This window comes from Glycine soja, chromosome 18, assembly GCF_004193775.1.
Source record: "Glycine soja cultivar W05 chromosome 18, ASM419377v2, whole genome shotgun sequence".
Classification (NCBI taxonomy): Eukaryota; Viridiplantae; Streptophyta; class Magnoliopsida; order Fabales; family Fabaceae; genus Glycine; species Glycine soja.
The window spans coordinates 40,990,533-41,008,361 of record NC_041019.1 but is presented as its reverse complement, the minus strand read 5'-3'; the positions used below and the strand labels follow the sequence as shown (position 1 = coordinate 41,008,361).

The window sequence follows — 17,829 nt, the reverse complement described above, 5'->3', positions numbered from 1 at the left end:
GTTATCTATTACTATTCTTGTACTTATTTTACACCACTCTTTATTTCTTTCCTTACGAATTGAAAATTATACCATAAAAGTACAAAAAAAAAATCCCTATGGAATTCGACACTCGGACTTCCGAGTTTTACTACTTGGACATTTGGTGCACTTGCCCAACCGTTAAGAAGTTTTTGGTGCCGTTGCAAGGGATTTTGTCTTTGTACTAGGTTGCCATACATTTTCAATTTGTAAGCAATAATTCTTTTATTCTTACTTTTTACAATTTTTCTTATGCATTCTTTTCTTCCATAATTTGCACGGCAGTCCTTGTTTTTGTGTAAGCGTGGTAGAACTGCAGCTGGAGTTTTAGCTTCTATCAACTTGGAAATTAAAGCGACCATGAGATGTAACAACGCTGCAAGAAAAAGAAGGGAACAAGAAGCACAAGGAAGAAGTCAAACCTCACCTTCCCTCTCCACAAAGCTACATTCAAATGGAAGATGAACATGCACGACGAATGACACTAGAGGATTACTCTAGTACAGCAACTTCACAATTCTAGACAAGCATTGCAAGGCTGGAGGTTCAAGCTGCCAACATTTCTTATCCTCATTCTCTCATACAACTAATATAAGGAATCCTCTTCCACGGTCTACCAAATGAGGATCCTTATGCTCATTTCGCCACCTACATAGAAATGTTTTAATATATGTTTTCTCTTATGAAGATCTTTAAAATATGAAGGAGGAAACCATGGGCTTGAAAGGCATGAAGGATCTCAAAAACTAAGAATATTTTTAGTTCCTTTCGTTGAATTGGAAGAGGCATCATCGACAGAGGTAAGTGCTGTTCGGCAGAGTGATCGTTATTACCAATATGTTGATGCCGTGAATGGCATGTGAGACCCTACTAGGACAAACATTGGTGGGAAAAGTTTTTAAAATGAAGCTAGTCCATTTGGGTCAGAATTGAATTTGGCTCCAATTTTTTCAAAAATTCTAAATGCTTCTTCTCTGTTGGAGATCAGGGATGGTATTAATGCTTTAAATCAAGATGGAATTTTGAATGATTCCCTGAATTTCCAAAGGCCCTTGCCAATTCCTCCCACTGCAATCCAGGTAACAGGTTCTAGCACAGGTTATATACAATTGCTGGGTAACAACTCATGCCAGGGAAGTATTGAGAGCAATGCAACATTTTCTACTGCTCAGCTACATCCTGAGTACTCCAATATAAGAACCGCGGATTGCAAATACCCTTAACAAGTGGCTGCTACTTTGTCAAGCGACACCCATCCTTATCAGCATGGGGATGTTGGTCGGCCCAAAAAGCTCAATAGGCATTTGGACTACAATCCTGGCAATGAATTAGTGACTCCCTTATATGTTAATCCAAGTGATGGTTACACTGATGAAATTTTTGGTGGAAGGTCCATGCAAAAGGAAATAAGAGTCTTTTCTGAAAATCCTCTTTCACGCTTGGATGATCTAATCTATCAACAGGGTGAATCTTATGGAATTACAGACTCCCCTCATGGGATGCCCCATGCCTTATCTGATCCACAGTTGAATGAGAGTGGAGCAAGGTCTGGTTACATCTCGCAAAATGGATTTTGTCAATCTTTCTGCATTAACCTTGAAAAGTGTCAATTATCTTCAATGTTACCCCATAAAGTCTCACGGGTGAACCTTATGGAGAATCAGCATGAGTCCATTGTCCATCATCCTCAAATGCAAAGTAAGACACCAAAAGTTGAGTCATCTGAGCCACACAAAAGGCAAGATTTGGCATCTTCTCCATACTATGATTCATTGGGAATGAATGATCCTGTTCATATGATGGATAACATTATAACTGAAAAAAAGAACCTTAATGCTCAAACTGACTTGAGTGGACCCAGCTATGTTGCTGAGGATATCAGGAAAATTCCATAAAATTAGAAAGGATTAAGTTAATTGAAGAAAAGAATCCAATTTTTATGGATAGCAAGGTTCATGAGGTGAAATCAACTGTCATTGATATGGGACATGTGCCTGAATTGCATCTTTTGGAGTCCTTCCCTGCTAATAACTTCAATGCTAAGATTAATATGCAAAAGAATTGGGAGCTACCTTCTGAGGGTATAGTTCCTGTTTCATCAGGCATGATGGGCCTCTCTCTAAATAATCTAGTGGGAAGGGCCCGATCTGATCCTGACATGAGCCAAAGGACTAGTGATCACAAAAAATGTGCTTTGGCTGAAGGTCTGAATCGTGAACAAGGGATTGATCTTTCATTGACCAGAAACTTTGATTTAAATGCTCCAATTTTAAATGTGAAGTAGGTTCTTGTGACAAATTTTCTCAAGGAGATCATATGTTCGAGCTGTCCATTCACCCAGATTCTCTTAAAGCCGAACAAATTCATCCTTGTAAGAATCAGAGGGTTGCAGGTTTTCAAGAAAACCCTACTGTAAGCTCTGCAAGTTTGTATCCTGCTGCATTCGCAAATCTAAACATGCCATTGAATGACCAGGATGTTCAAGCAATATTATGTCTTTTAAAATTGCACCATCTTATCTTGATGACTTTATTATCAGCACTGGTCAAATGGTGAGTCAGATTATCCCCGAATACTCTGCCTCTGGAATGTCAAAAGTTGAAGATAAAATTTCAGAACAATCAAGAAAGTGTAATGATGCAAATCGAGTGGAGCCGTTTGTTGTAGTAGAAGACATGAATGGTGTTGTTTGTCCATATATCCCAGAGGTTGTTGTAAGTGTTGTTGTATCCTTATCTCATACAGAAGCTGAGAGCATCGTCCCTGAGTCTGAACCTGAGGTACGAAAAACTGAAATAAGATGTTTTATGATATTTTCTTTATGGCTTCCTGAATATTTTGTTTTTATTTACAGGATTTTGTTGACGATCAAACAGACAAAAATGAATTCCTTTCTGATGCAATGATAGCAGAAATGGAAGCTAGCTTTATGGTTTACAGGTTGATCATCACTGAAATGTTTCAGTTCTGGTTTTTTCTTCAACTTTCAATATCACATAAATGTGGCTATTAAGAATTGTTGATACCCAAGTCTTAGTTGATTAGATAATTGCCATGAATGAAATAATTTAATATACTCTTTCAATGGTGGTCAACGATTCAATTTAAGTTTAACAGTTTTTTCTTCCTTTTCTATGTAATGCAGATAATAAGAAATGCTGATCTTGAAGACCTTACGGAGTTAGGATCTGGTACTTATGGAACTGTTTATCATGGAAAATGGCGGGGAACAGATGTTGCTATAAAGAGAATTAAGAAGAGCTGCTTTGCAGGGAGGTCTTCCGAGCAAGAACGGTTGGTAAGTATTCAGTGCACTTTTCTTCTCAACACCATGTTATGTATTAATAACATACATATTTATATCTCTATCTACTCATAGGTTTAATGTTACTTCTCATAAATAGAGGGATGAGTGTAGGATTAAATCCAAATGCACTTGAGCAATTGACCTTTGTGATGTAGGGGAAACCCATAAAGATATTGAATGCTATTGGCATGAAGAACCTTGGCCTGCTCCCAAATTCAATCTTAACTTGAGTGTCGTGAGCATGAAAAATCTGCTTCAAGATGAGATGAATCTTGGATTTGTCGATGCTACATAGTTGGGTGCCAATCTTAGTCAACTTAGGTAGTAAAGTAGGTCATATAGTCCAGGGTTTTTCAACCAACCATAGTCAGTGATGCTTTTAGGTCAAATTTACTGACTAAACTTATTTAACCTTTCAAAAAAATACTTCCGATTCCGAATCAACTTGATGATACTGATCGAGAACCAACAGTAGTGTATTAATGAAGTCCTTTCCATAATCAATCAATTTGGGGATAATTACTTGATAAATTGTAATCCGTGCTGCTTTATTACGTAATAATAAAATGTTTTTCAAAGTCATGTCAAGAACATCAAGGAGATACGGAACACAAAAAAATAAAACATAATATAGCAGAACTTTCTTGTTATTCTTGTTATTGAGGAGTAATCTTACAACTCAAAATAGAAACAGTAGAAACTTCTTACGTGAAACTGAATAGATACTTTATACATAAAAATGAATAAACCAGGTAATTAAATGAAACTCTTGAAGAGGGGTAATGTCCATGCTGCTCATAATGACCCTTATTGGCATAGCTTTCTTGACTTGTGGTGAGAAGCTATTTTGAATCAGCACATAAAAATATTGCTCCTTTTTGTGAGATGATTACTCACTTGACTTCTTTCATTTGGACACACATGTAATTCCCTCTTGTAAATCTTGTTCGTCTCTTCGGCCTCACGCATCCACTTCTCCTTCATAGTTTTCCAATTGACCTCAAAACCCTCGGTGATCCTTGTTGCAGTTCTGTGAACCTCACTCCTTGGAGGGTATTGCAATGCATAAGACAACACAAGCCTCACATCATCCACAAACTCATAAGCTTCTGAGTAATCCGAATTCTTCAACTTTGACTCAATATCCTCCAAACCCTTTGGCTTTTTCATGGCTTCAGACTTATCAAGAACGTAAAAAATCTTAGGATGAAGAACATCCTTCTGTAAAGCCCACGCATCTCTTCCTACCATCAAGCGCTTCAACATCGCCCAGCATTGCATCTTCTTGCAACGGTCCATCATCATTACGTGCTCCACCTTTTGCTTCTTCTTCTCTCTGTTCTTGCACTCCACACGCACACTATCCTCCTTCTTTTTCTCCGACTCACATACTTTGGACTGGTTTTTAGTGTTAACCCGTGTTGCCATTTCGGTTCTTGAAATTCTTGAATCAGTGACACAAGATTCTGATGGGTTTTCGGTGTTAACCCACATTGTCATCGCATAATAACCCTTCTTATTCTTCAGCTCACACACTTTGGACACTATTGAATCTTTTGGAGTGTTGGCACCACAAGAATAAGAAACTTTAGAACCTGGAGGGAAGATCTTTATAACGAGTTTTCTCCGAGGATGTTCTGCTTTTGCCATTGGTTTGGTGGCCTACTATAATTGATGTGAAATATGAAAAAACTGAGATGAATGAACCCCCAATGGAACGAAAGCTGAACTCAAGGTTGTGCGCGCGAGACAGAGGAAATATGGCGGGTGGGTAAAACAAAGATGTGAGTGGGACATTTATAGGATAAAAAGTAGTTAAAATAATACGCAGCAGTCTGGCCTTTATAATAATAATAATAATAATAATAATAATAATGACCACTACAAGATAAAAGAGCGGGCAATCTTTAACGGTTATAATCTAATAATGACAACTTTAATAGATTTTATTTTGTATATATATTACACTTTTCTTAAATAAGTAAAAAATGTATAAACATGCTGCATGCTATTTGAAGTTGTTTTTAATAGTTAATAGATGGAGATTTTATTTTAATTGAATAAAATTATTAAAAGTTGTTTTTAATAGTTAATAGATGGAGATTTTTATGGCTAACACAAAGTTTATTTATGTAAAATCTACTCTTCAAATTTCAACTCAGACATAAAATACCATTTTTTAAAATCCTCCATTAATTTTTTGATTTGAGTTTTGCACCAATTTTCTCATAAAAAAATTCTCACATATTTTTGTTTAATTTAAATTATGTTTATTACCTGTTAACTTGTTTTGAAATTGTTTATTTGAACAAATTGTGTTTGCATCTCCTGACTTTTTTTTTCTTCTAAAATTACATATAGTTTAGATTGTATCTTTCATTTTCTTGAATTTGTACTTGAGTTTTTTAATTTTTAATTGCAATAACATATTTATTAAGAAAATAATTTTATTATTCAGTAAATAATTTTAAATATATATCTCAACCACTTGCAATCTCTCAGTATCTCACATAGTTGTACTATATAAAAAAAATTAAAATATGTTTTTCACCCTCATAAAATTAGAGATTTTTGAAATTTATCTTGGTTCTTTTAAAAATTTTAGTATATTTTTTTGTTCTTATAAAATTAAAATATTTTTTTTTGTCTCGAGGAAGATTTGAATATTTGAATCTATTTGTATAACTTTTTTTACATTCCTTATATACATAATCAATGTAAAAAATGTTACATTTACATAAGTTATTTTGTCACTTACATGGTTCTTTAATAGAAAATTCTGTTTTACCTTTGGCTGCAAGGAAGCTTAAAATAAGGGGAGAAACTATTTGAGGATATGTATGTAAAATAGAGGTTGGATAATTGATCACGGGGATTGAAAATACTTTTATGTCTTCCTTGCCTCTGGGCCAACTCATTGGAGCATGCATTTTCAGTCATGCTTAGCAATTACACAACAAAAAGATCAAATCACCTTTTGAGAATATGAAAATTGAAAATTTTGAAAATGTTGAAAATAGAAGAGAAAATACTCTATTCCCATCAACAAGCACATCAAACAGTCCTGACAGAGTAGACTATTTAAATTATGAAAACACAAACACAAGACAACAACAATTTTATATGCTGAAAAGGAAAGAGAGATTAGCACAAATTGACTTTTTAGTACATTGATAAAAAGACTGCAAGGGGTCAAATAAACAAAGGAGAAAACAATGCAAATATGTTTAACATTTTTTTTACACTAAAATATGTTTTGAGCCTCTTATAAATATTTAAATTTTATGTTTGTTCCATGAGATATGAAAGATGAAGAGAAGACGAATTCAACCCAAAGCATTTGGATCTCTTGATATTCTTTTTAGTATAAAGATCTTGTGTGTGTGTGCATGTAGCAACCAAAGAAATATATATGGTTGAAGTATAAATGTTCTATAGGATTTAACTGAAGCAATATAATTGTTAATTTTGTCGTTGATGACTACTACATTATTGACTCTTGGTATTATTAATGGTTTATTATTAGCAATTTTGGGTCATACTGATCACTGCTAAATAAATGTGTTTTTGATAATGAGAAATAAAGTGAAATTGTCTTCAAAAATAATTATTTAACAGTTATTTGTGCTAAATTGTTAAGAATTGATATTTTTTTTCCAAAATTATAGTTGCAAATATAAAAAGTGGAGGGATTAAAAGCACAAAGCTACAAAAATAATGAAGAAAAATTAAGGATTTAGCATCAGGCCCAACCCAAGGCGCGCTCAGTGCAAAAAATGCGATGAGCAAGAAAAGAACCACCTGCGGTGAATGAGCAAAGCGTGAGTATGAAAACCCAAATCCACTTCAACAATTATAAAAAGAGAGTCAAACCAAGGAGAAAGGACACATCGAGTCTCAGAGCACTCTCACACCTACCTAAAGCCTAAGAACTCTTCCTTATGGAATTCTCTTCTCTCTCTCTCTCATCATTTTTTCTATTCCCTTCTTCCATCCCTTCTCCTCCACCAATTCTTATACCCCCATTTCAGTGTAAGACCCTCAATGGCCATGAGAAGCTAAACCCCTAGTTATGGTCTGGCAGGCCTAAAAGCCAAAGAGATGTATGATGTACTCCATATTTATCAATGCAATAGGTGTTTTATATCCTATTGTCTTTTCTTATTTATATTTCATGCATTTCTCATCTTTACATTATGTTAGGAGTTAGATGCTCGACAGAGGGTAACTCTTAAAAAAAATATAAAGAAAATATGCATGCATCAGTTTTTGGGGTTAGGCGCTCGACAGAGGATATCTTATATTAGAACCAAAAGAAAAGATATCACAAGGAAATCATTGCTAGACATAGGATGACAACATTATGCCCATGCATTAAAGCACATATCTAGAATCCAAGCTTCATGCATTTTATCTATTGAATCTTTACAAAGGCATTTGGGAGATAGGTAGGTAAAATAGGCTTGTCATCTTGAGGCATTAGGGGCAAGTAATCAAATAGATGTGGATAGGATAAATTCACCTAATTGATAAAGAAAAATCCAAAAACCATACATCCTAGGAAAACAAGGCATGCTAGGTCCTAATGTTCTCATTCTACTGAATTCTCTAATTAATTATTTTGCTTTCTATTATTTTCTCTACCATTAGAGGTTATCTATTAGTATTATTGTACTTATTTTACACCACTCTTTATTTCTTCCCTTACGAATTGAAAATTACACAATAAAAGTACAAAAAAAAATCCCTGTGAAATTCGACACTCGAACTTCTGAATTTTAATACTTGGACATTTGGTGCACTTGCCAAACCATTAACATGTTTTTGGCGCCGTTGCCGGGGATTTTGTATTCGTATTAGGTTGTCATACATTTTTAATTCGTAAGCAATAATTCTTTTATTCTTTATTTTTTCAATTTTTCTTCTCCATCCTTTTCTTCCATAATTTGCACAATAGTGCTTGTTTTTGTGTATGCGAGGTAGAACTGCAGCTGGAGATTTAGCTCCTGTCAACTTGGAAATTGAAGCCACTTACAGGCGTAACAACGCTACAAGAAAAAGAAGGGAACAAGAAGCATAAGAAAGCAATCAAACCTCACCTCCTCCCTCTCCACAAAGCTACATTCAAATGGAAGAGGAACATGCACGAAGAATGACGCTAGAGGACTACCCTAGTACAACAACTCCACAATTCTAAATAAGCATTGCAAGGTCGGAGGTTCAAGCAGCCAACATTTCTTATCCTCATTCTCTCATATACAACTAATACAAGGAAACCTCTTCCACGGTCTATCAAATGACAATCCTTATGCTTATCTAGCCAACTACATAGAAATTTTTAACACGGTAAAAATAGTTGGTGTCCCTGAAACTGCTATACGCCTTAATCTCTTTTGTTTTTCTTTAGCTGGGGAAGCAAAAAGGTATCTACACTCCTTTAAAGGTAATAGCTTGCAGACTTGTGAAGAAGTCGTACAAAAGTTCCTAAAGAAATACTTCCTAGAGTCAGAGACTGCTGAAGGGAAGATGGAAATATCTTCATTCCATCAAAGACTTCTCCAAGATTGCAAGGCCACTTAGTAATCTGCTAAACAAAGATGTTGTTTTTAAATTTGATGAAGAATGTTCAGCAGCATTCCAAACCCTGAAAAACAAGCTCACAACTGCACCAGTAATGATCGCACCTAATTGGAGCAAAGAATTTGAATTGATGTGTGATGTCAGTGACTATGTAGTGGGCGTAGTCCTAGGACAAAGGCGACACAAGACATTCCATGCCATTTACTATGCTAGCAAGGTTCTTAATGATGAACACATGAATTATGTCACTACGGAGAATGAGATGCTAGTTATTGTCTTTGCCTTTGGAAAAATTTAGGTCATACTTGGTGGGCTCAAAAGTAGTGATTTTCACCAATCATGCCGCCATCAAGCACCATCTCACCAAAGCAGATTCCAAACCAAGGTTGATTAGATGGGTCCTGCTTATACAAGAGTTCGATATAGTTATCAAAGACAAGAAGGGATGACCCACATTTTTTCAAGCTGGGAGCAGATAATTTGCTAAGGAGGTGTGTTACAATGGAGGAAGCATAGAGCATCCTTTGGCACTGCCATAGTTCTCCTTATGGCGGTCACCACAATGGAGACAGGACGACAACAAAAGTACTACAATCAGGTTTCTTTTGGCCCTCAATCTTTAAAGACGTTCTTGACTATGTGCGTCACTGTGACAAATGCCAAAGAACAGGGGGGATTTCCACAAGAAACGAGATGCCTCTACAAAACATAATGGAGGTATAATTTTTTTATTGCTGGGGCATTGATTTTGTGGGACCTCTTCCATCTTTATACATGAATATCTATATCTTGGTAGCCATAGATTATGTGTCCAAGTGGGTGGAAGCCATAGCCACTCCAAAGAATGATGCCAGGGTGGTGATAATTTTTTTTTAAGAAAGACATATTTTCCCATTTTGGGGTACATAGGGCCCTAATCAGTGACGGAGGAACACACTTCTACAACACACAACTAAAAAAGGTTCTGGAGCATTACAATGTCAAACACAAGGTGGCCACACCTTATCATCCACAGACAAATGGTCAAGCAGAAGTCTCAAATATAGAGCTAAAGCGAATCCTTGAGAAGATTGTTGCATCATCAAGAAAGGATTGGGCTTTGAACTGAGATGATGCTCTCTGGGCTTTCAAGACCCCCATTGGCCTGTCCCCGTTTCAGTTGGTATATGGAAAGGCATGCCACCTACCGGTGGAATTGGAGAACAAAGCCTATATGGCCATTACGATAACCCTATGCACACCTACTGGAGGTTTTGTTCTAAACACTTATGGTGCCCTATGGAAGTTGTTGTGGAAGGATCTGACTACACTCGCACAAATATGGAGCGTACTTTCTTACTTTGATCTTGCTCCTACTTCTCACACTTCTAATCTGAATGTTGACAAGGCAAGACTGATTCACGGTCTAGTAATGAATATGGACATGGACTTGGGGAGTTTGATCTCTGGTAAAATCACACAAATTGCCTAATCCAGCCCCTCTAGATTAGGGTTCCCAGTGTTGATCACAACACTATGTGACGCTCAGGGGGTTGTTTCTGACACCCTGACTTTTGAGTCATTAAGTCCTGTGATTAACTTAGCCTACATAAAAAAGAATTGTTGGAACCCCGCAGATCCATCCATCACATTCTCCTGGCCCCGTTGTACCCGCACTAGAGCTGCCACACCAGACGCCCTGCCTCCCGCACAGCCACCACCACAGGCCGCACGTCACCAACACCCAGCCACTTTAGCCCAGCCGGATCTACACAGTCAGATGCTCCAGTCCATCTATCAGGGCCAACAGATCATCGTCTAGGATCTTCACTGACTTTCCATTCACATGAAGATGAACCCACCACTTACGACCCCAGAGGCCTTCATCCAACAAGTTGCGTGGCCAGGAGTCCAGCCCTCTGAGGTCAGAGAGACAATGGTCGGAACTAAAGATGACATCATTGCGGACCTGACAGCTGCTGATTACGGCCCATGGCCAGACTTGGGTTGAAGAGAAGCAGTATTTTAATTCTATGTTTTATTTATGCTTTTGATGTTTTATTTGAACTTGGTCTGTAAATAATGCTATTTAAATTCAATTATGTTATCCTCTATTGAATAATTTCATGATAACTATGAGGTCACTATTAAAAGCTTTTCTGAAAGGACTCAACACTTGAAATGCTGAATGCCAATTTTGTGAAAATGCTGGTTCCCTAGAGGCAAGGGTCAATTCAAGCAGTGGAGTATGAATCATAACAAAGAGAGAAAAGGTTAGCTTGGGTGAAAGAAATCATGGTATGATAAGCCAACAACTTTATCTTGTCCCGGTGAGTTGTGTGAACTTATTTGTGAGAGAACGTTTGTTTTTAATTTCCCAATTTTGCATCATTCTTAGACTATCAGATTAATTACATAAGGTGGAAATGATCAAGACCATTTTTCTTTTTATTTTAGCCACTTAGCCAAAAAGCCAACCTTTGATGAAAATTTATCCCTTGCACCCTTGTTGAGTCAAAAATTAATAATTATTTTTCTAAATAAAACCCCTGAGCCTATTTTTTGATATCTCTGACCTTGTTTTAGGGTTCTAAGAGAGCATAAGAGTTTTAGTTATAATAGACCTTAATTTGGGGGAGGGCTAGGATAAAGATGGTCTTAGGAAGGTAAAAACAACACCTAATAAGGCACCCTCAAAAATTTGTTAGGCCCAAAAGTTTTATATCCAACAAAAATAAAAAATAAAAATTTGGGGCATAAAAATAGGAGCCATAAATGTTGAGGCTGAAAAACAAATAAAGCCTAGGCTAAGTATAATTTTTCTAGGATAAAATGTCTCTTATAACCTTAATTTTTGAAATTCCAGAAAAACCATAATTTCTTTGATTAGCCAGGCCCCATTACAATCCAATAAAAGTCCTTAGTGATCCACCAAGTGTAAGCATGATAACTTTAACTGAGATGAAGTGCAAAATTTGGAACATTAATTGCGGGTCGTAGAATTTTAAACACTCATCACCTAAGACACTTGTGCGCAGAGAGAAACACTAAAACCTTGTGAGGAAAAGTGAGGCAAGCCTACTTGATTGATTTCTACAATTAACCAATTCTATCTAAACGTTTGTTTACGCTTCCATTGCAAGATCATGGCAATTGCAAAAAGGTCCAGCTGAGGGAATTTGAAAAATTCCAGCTATTGAAAGTGTTGGAGCATCCAGAGCCTACACTTATTTTGTTTTCCTTGAGTACAAGCAAAGTCTTTAATTGGGGGATTTTGATAACTACTAAATAAATGTGTTTTTGATAATGAGAAATAAAGTGAATTTGTCTTTAAAAATAATTATTTAGTAGTTATTTGTGCTTAATTGTTAAGAATTGATTTTTTTTTCCAAATTATGGCTGCATATATAAAAATTGCAGGGATTGAAAGCAAAGCTACAAAAATTACGAAGAAAAATTAAGGATTTAGCATCAGGCTCAGCCCAAGGCGCGCTTAGGGCACTGCCCGCACTACGCGCACCAGCAAGCACTTGCGCTAAGCGCACAACACACACTAAGTGTGAAAACACGCACCTGGGTTGAGTGAGCAGAGCGCACTAAGTGTGAGTACGAAGGCCCAAATCCACTTCAGCAACTATAAAAAGAGAGTCAAGCCAAGGAGAAAGGACACACCGAGTCTCAAAGCACTCTCATACCTACCTAAAGCCTAAGAACTCTTCCTTGGGGAATTCTCTTCTCTCTCATCATTTTCTCTATTCCCTTCTTCCGTCCCTTCTCCTCCACCAATTCTTACACCCCCATTTCAGTGTAACACACTCAATGGTCATGAGAGGCTAAACCCCTAGTTAGGGCCTAGTAGACCTAAAAAGCCAAAGAGATGTATGATGGACTCCATATTTATCAATGCAACAGGTGTTTTCTATCCTATTGTCTTTTCTTATTTATATTTCATGCATTACCCACCTTTACAATAGGGGTTAGATGCTCGACAAAGGGTAACTCTTAATAAAAATATAAAGAAAATATGGGTGCATCAGTTTTAGGGGTTAGACACTCGACAGAGGATAACTTCTAATAGAACAAAAAGAAAAGATATCATAAGGAAATCATTGCTAGACATAGGATGACAACATTATGCTCATGCATTAAAGCACACATCTAGAATCAAAGCTTCATGCATTTTATCTATTGAATCTTAACAAAGGCATTTGAGAGATAGGTAGGTAAAATAGGCTTGTCATCATGAGCCATCAAAGGCAAGTAATAAAATAGATGTGGGTAGAATAAATTCACTTAATTGATAAAGAAAAATCCAAAAATCATACATCTTAGGCAAACAAGGCATGCTAGGTATGTATTAATTATTTTTTCTAAATAATTATTTTGCTTTCTATTATTTTCTCTACCATTAGTTGTTATCTATTACTATTCTTGTACTTATTTTCCACCGCTCTTTATTTCTTCCCTTACGAATTGAAAATTATACAATAAAAGTACAAAACAAAACCCCTCTAAAATTTGACACTCGGACTTCCGAGTTTTACTACTTGGACATTTGGTGCACTTGCCAAACCATTAACAAGTTTGTGGTGCGGTTGTCAAGGATTTTGTCTTCGTACTAGGTTGCCATACATTTTCAATTTGTAAGCAATAATTCTTTTATTCTTTATTTTTACTATTTTTCTTCTCCATTCTTTTCTTCCATAATTTGCACGGTAATGCTTGTTTTTATGTATGTGAGGTAGAACTGCAGCTGGAGATTTAGCTCTTATCAACTGGGAAATTGAAACCACTTGCAGGCGTAACAACGCTGTAAGAAAAAGAAGGGAACAAGAAGCACAAGGAAGAAGTCAAACCTCACCTCCTCCCTCTCCACAAAGCTACATTCAAATGGAAGAGGAACATGCACGACGAATGACGCTAGAGGACTACTCTAGTACAACAACTCCACAATTCTTCACAAGCATTGCAAGGCCGGAGGTTCAAGCGGCCAACATTTCTTATCCTCATTCTCTCATATAACTAATACAAGGAATCCTCTTCCACGGTCTACGAAATGAGGATCCTTATGCTGATCTAGCCACTTACATAGAAATGTTTAAATATCTTTTTTCTCTAATGAAGATCTTCAAAATATGAAGGAGGAAACCATGGGCTTGAAAGGCATGAAGGTTCTCAAAAACTTGGAATATTTTTAGTTCCTTTGGGTTAATCTCAGAGGTAAGTGCTTTTCGGCAGAGTAATCGTGATTACCAATATGTTGATGCCGTGAATGATATGTGAGACCCTACTAGGACACACATTGGTGGGCAAAGTTCAACATCACCCAGCATTGCATCTTTTTGCAATGGTCCATCGTCATTACATGCTCCACCTTTCGCTTCTTCTTCTCTCTGTTCTTGCACTCCACACGCACAGTATCCTCCTTCTTTTTCTTCGACTCACATACTTCCGACAGGTTTTAGTGTTAACCCATGTTGCGATGCATTTCGGTTGTTGAAATTCTTGAATCAGAGACTCAAGATTCTGATGGGTTTTCGGTGTTAACCCACATTGTTATGGCATAATAACCCTTCTTATTCTTCAGCTCACACACTTTGGACACTATTGAATCTTTTGGATCTTGGTACCACAAGAATAAGAAACTTTAGAACCTGGAGAGAAGATCTTTATAACGAGTTTTCCCTGAGGATTTTCTGCTATTGCCATTGGTTTGGTGACCTATAATTGATGTGAAAATATGAAAAACTGAGATGAATGAATCCCCAATGGAAGGAAAACTGGCTTAAGGTTGTGCGTGAAACAGAGGAAATATATAGCGGGTGGGTAAAACAAAGATGTCAGTGGGATATTTATAGGATAAAAAGTAGTTAAAATAATACGCAGCAGTCTAGCCTTTATAATAATAATAATAACGACCACTACAAGATAATAGAGCGGGCAATCTTTAACGGTTATAATCTAATAATGACAACTTTAATAGATTTTATTTTGTATATATATTACACTTTTCTTAAATAAATAAAAAATGAATAAACATGCTGCATGCTATTTGACATAATAGATATTCTGTAATTTTGATATGTGTATTCATGTAAATATATAAAGTGAGTCTGACTCGGGTTGTTTCCTTAGAATTTATATATTAATTTATTTTAATTCAATAAAAATAATAAAGGTTGTTATTAATAGTTAATTGATGGAGATTTTTAGGGCTAACATAAAGTTTATTTGTGTAAAATCTACTCTTCAAATTGCAACTAAGATATAAAATACCATTTTTTAAATTCGTCCACTAATTTCTTGATTTGAGTGTTTTATCAACTTTCTCATAAAAGAATTCTAACATATTTTTGTTTAATTTAAATTATGTTTATTACCTCTTAATATGTTTTGAAATTGTTTATTTTAACAAATTACATTTGTATCTCCTGAGTTTTTCTCAAATTACATATAACACCACCTTTTTTTTTGTATCAGTGCACTAATCCCTCTATATCTTTGAAATAGTTACTTATGAGTTTGAAAATATTACATGAACACCTTCTTGTATGTTACACTAACATCCTCTTGATGGGAAAGTAACTATAATGGGAAAAAAGAGATGTTTGTGTAATTGCATGCAACTTCTAGGATGGTTATATAAATATGTTTAAAGCTTAAAAATATTAATTGCTTTATAACTTTCATTACATGGAAAAAAACATTACTGAATTGAGTAAATAATATAGTAATTAAATAAATTTTAATAATTTAAAATATTTATAATTTTATTCTTTAAATTTAGACTGCATCTTTCATTTTTTTGAACTTGTACTTGAGTTTTTTAATTCTCAGATGCAATAATATATTTATTAAAAAATTATATTATTCATTAAATAATTAATATAGATCTCAACCACTTGCAATCTCTCACTATCTCACATAGTTGTACTACATAAAAAAGTTAAAATATGTTTTTCACCCTCATAAAATTAGAGATTTTTTAGTTTTATCTTTGTTCTTGTAAAAAAGTTAAAATATTTGTGCTTAATTGTTAAGCAGAATAAAAACTGGAGAGATTAAAAGCAAAAAGCTATAGAAATTACGAAGAAAAATTAAGGATTTGGCATCAGGCCCGACCCAAGGCACGCTCAGCGCACAACACGTGCTGAGCGCGAAAACACACACCTGCGCTGAGCGAGCAGAGCGCGCTATGCGTGAGTATGAAGGCCCAAATCCACTTCAGCAACTATAAAAAGAGAGTCAAACAAGAAGAAAGAACACAACGAGTCTCAGAACACTCTCACACCTACCTAAAGCCTCATAACTCTTCCTTAGGGAATTCTCTTCTCTCTCTCATCATTTTTTCTATTTCCTTCTTCCATCCCTTCTCCTCCACTAATTCTTATACCCCATTTCAGTGTAAGGCCCCCAATGGCCAAGAGAGGCTAAACCCTTAGTTAGGGTGTCGAAGACCTAAAAAGTCATGGAGATGTATGACGACTCCATATTTATCAATACATCAAGTGTTTTCTATCCTATTGTCTTTTCTTATTTATATTTTTCATGTATTACTCATCTTTACGTTATGTTAGGGGTTAGATGCTTGGCAGAGGGTAACTCTTAATAAAAATATAAAGAAAATATGCATGCATCAGTTTTAGGAGTTAGGCGCTTGATAACTAATAAATAATTGTATTTTGATAGTAGAAAATTAATCAAATATTGGCCTGAAATTAATTATTTAGCAGTTATTTGTGATTAAAAGTTAGAAAATTAATTAAATTGAATTTTTGGTTGCAGATATAAAAATTGGAGGTGTAACAAGCAAAAAGGACAGAAAAATTGAAGAAAAGAAGAAAATTTGAAGAAAGCTCAACCCAATACGCGCGCTTAGCGCGCATCACGGGCTAAGCGGGCTAGGAAGTACTCGCGCTAAGCTTAGCGCGGGGTGTCGCACTAAGCGCGCCTACAAAGGCCCAAAGCCCACTTCAGCGGCTATAAATAGAGAGCCAGTCCAAGGGACATAGAACACGACGACAGAACCCCCTCTCCTAGGGGTTTCATTTACTCCCTTTCTTTCTTTCACCCGCTTCTCATTGTAAAGCCCTCTCATGACTATGAGTGGCTTATCCCCTAGTTAGGACCTGGCAGGCCTAAAATGCCAATGATGTATGGAGCATTTCAAGAGTTATCAATAAAAAGAAGATTTCCTTCCAGGTTCTTTTATTTACCGTTCTTTCTTTTTCATCCTGTATCTCAGACCTTACTTTCTGTTAGGGTTTAGTCCACTCGGGAGAGGGTAAAGCCTAATTAGGGGTAAGGAATGAATACTTGAATCTGTTTTAAGGGTTAGTCCACTCGGGAGAGGGTAACGCTTAATAGAACACTAAAAGGAAGAAATTATCGGGTTATCATTAGAGGGTTTTCCTTCTAGGTTCTTTTATCTGCTTTTCTTTCTTATTTATTCTGCATCTCAGACTTTATTTTCTGTTAGTCTTTAGTCCACTCGGGAGAGGATAAAGCCTAATTAGGGATAAGGAATGAATGCGGGAATCGGTTTTAAGAGTTAGGCCACTCGGGAGAGGGTAACGCTTAATAGAACAATAAAAGAAAGAAATCATAGGGTTCGCATGACCCAATGCCCATGCTTTAGCAAACATCTAGAATGTAATCTTAATGCATCTTAGTTATTGAGTCTTCGCAAAGGGCATTTGGAAGATATCCTGACGAATCCCTCAACGAGGCGCTCGATCGTTTCCACGGACTACTCAGGAAGACGCCTACACATGGATACAGTGAACCGATGCAACTAAACATCTTCATAGATGGCCTGCGAGCACAATCAAAGCAATTACTGGATGCATCCGTAGGAGGGAAGATCAAGCTAAAGACACCGGAGGAGGCAATGGAACTCATAGAAAACATGGCAGCTAGTGATCATGCCATTCTTTGTGATC

General features: G+C 36.2%; 1 protein-coding gene across 1 annotated transcript; it reads right to left on the bottom strand.

The window, feature by feature from the left end:
- Positions 1-4,180: 4,180 nt before the first annotated feature.
- LOC114397244 lies at positions 4,181-4,978 on the bottom strand. Its single transcript, XM_028359336.1, has one exon. The coding sequence runs from the start codon at positions 4,976-4,978 to the stop codon at positions 4,181-4,183; it is 798 nt and encodes a 265-aa protein (XP_028215137.1).
- Between the last annotated feature and the right edge of the window lie 12,851 nt (positions 4,979-17,829).

What these genes read in the sequence shown, in the direction of transcription:
- LOC114397244 (XM_028359336.1), bottom strand. Translation starts at nt 4,978, where the DNA reads ATGGCAAAAGCAGAACATCCTCGGAGAAAACTCGTTATAAAGATCTTC.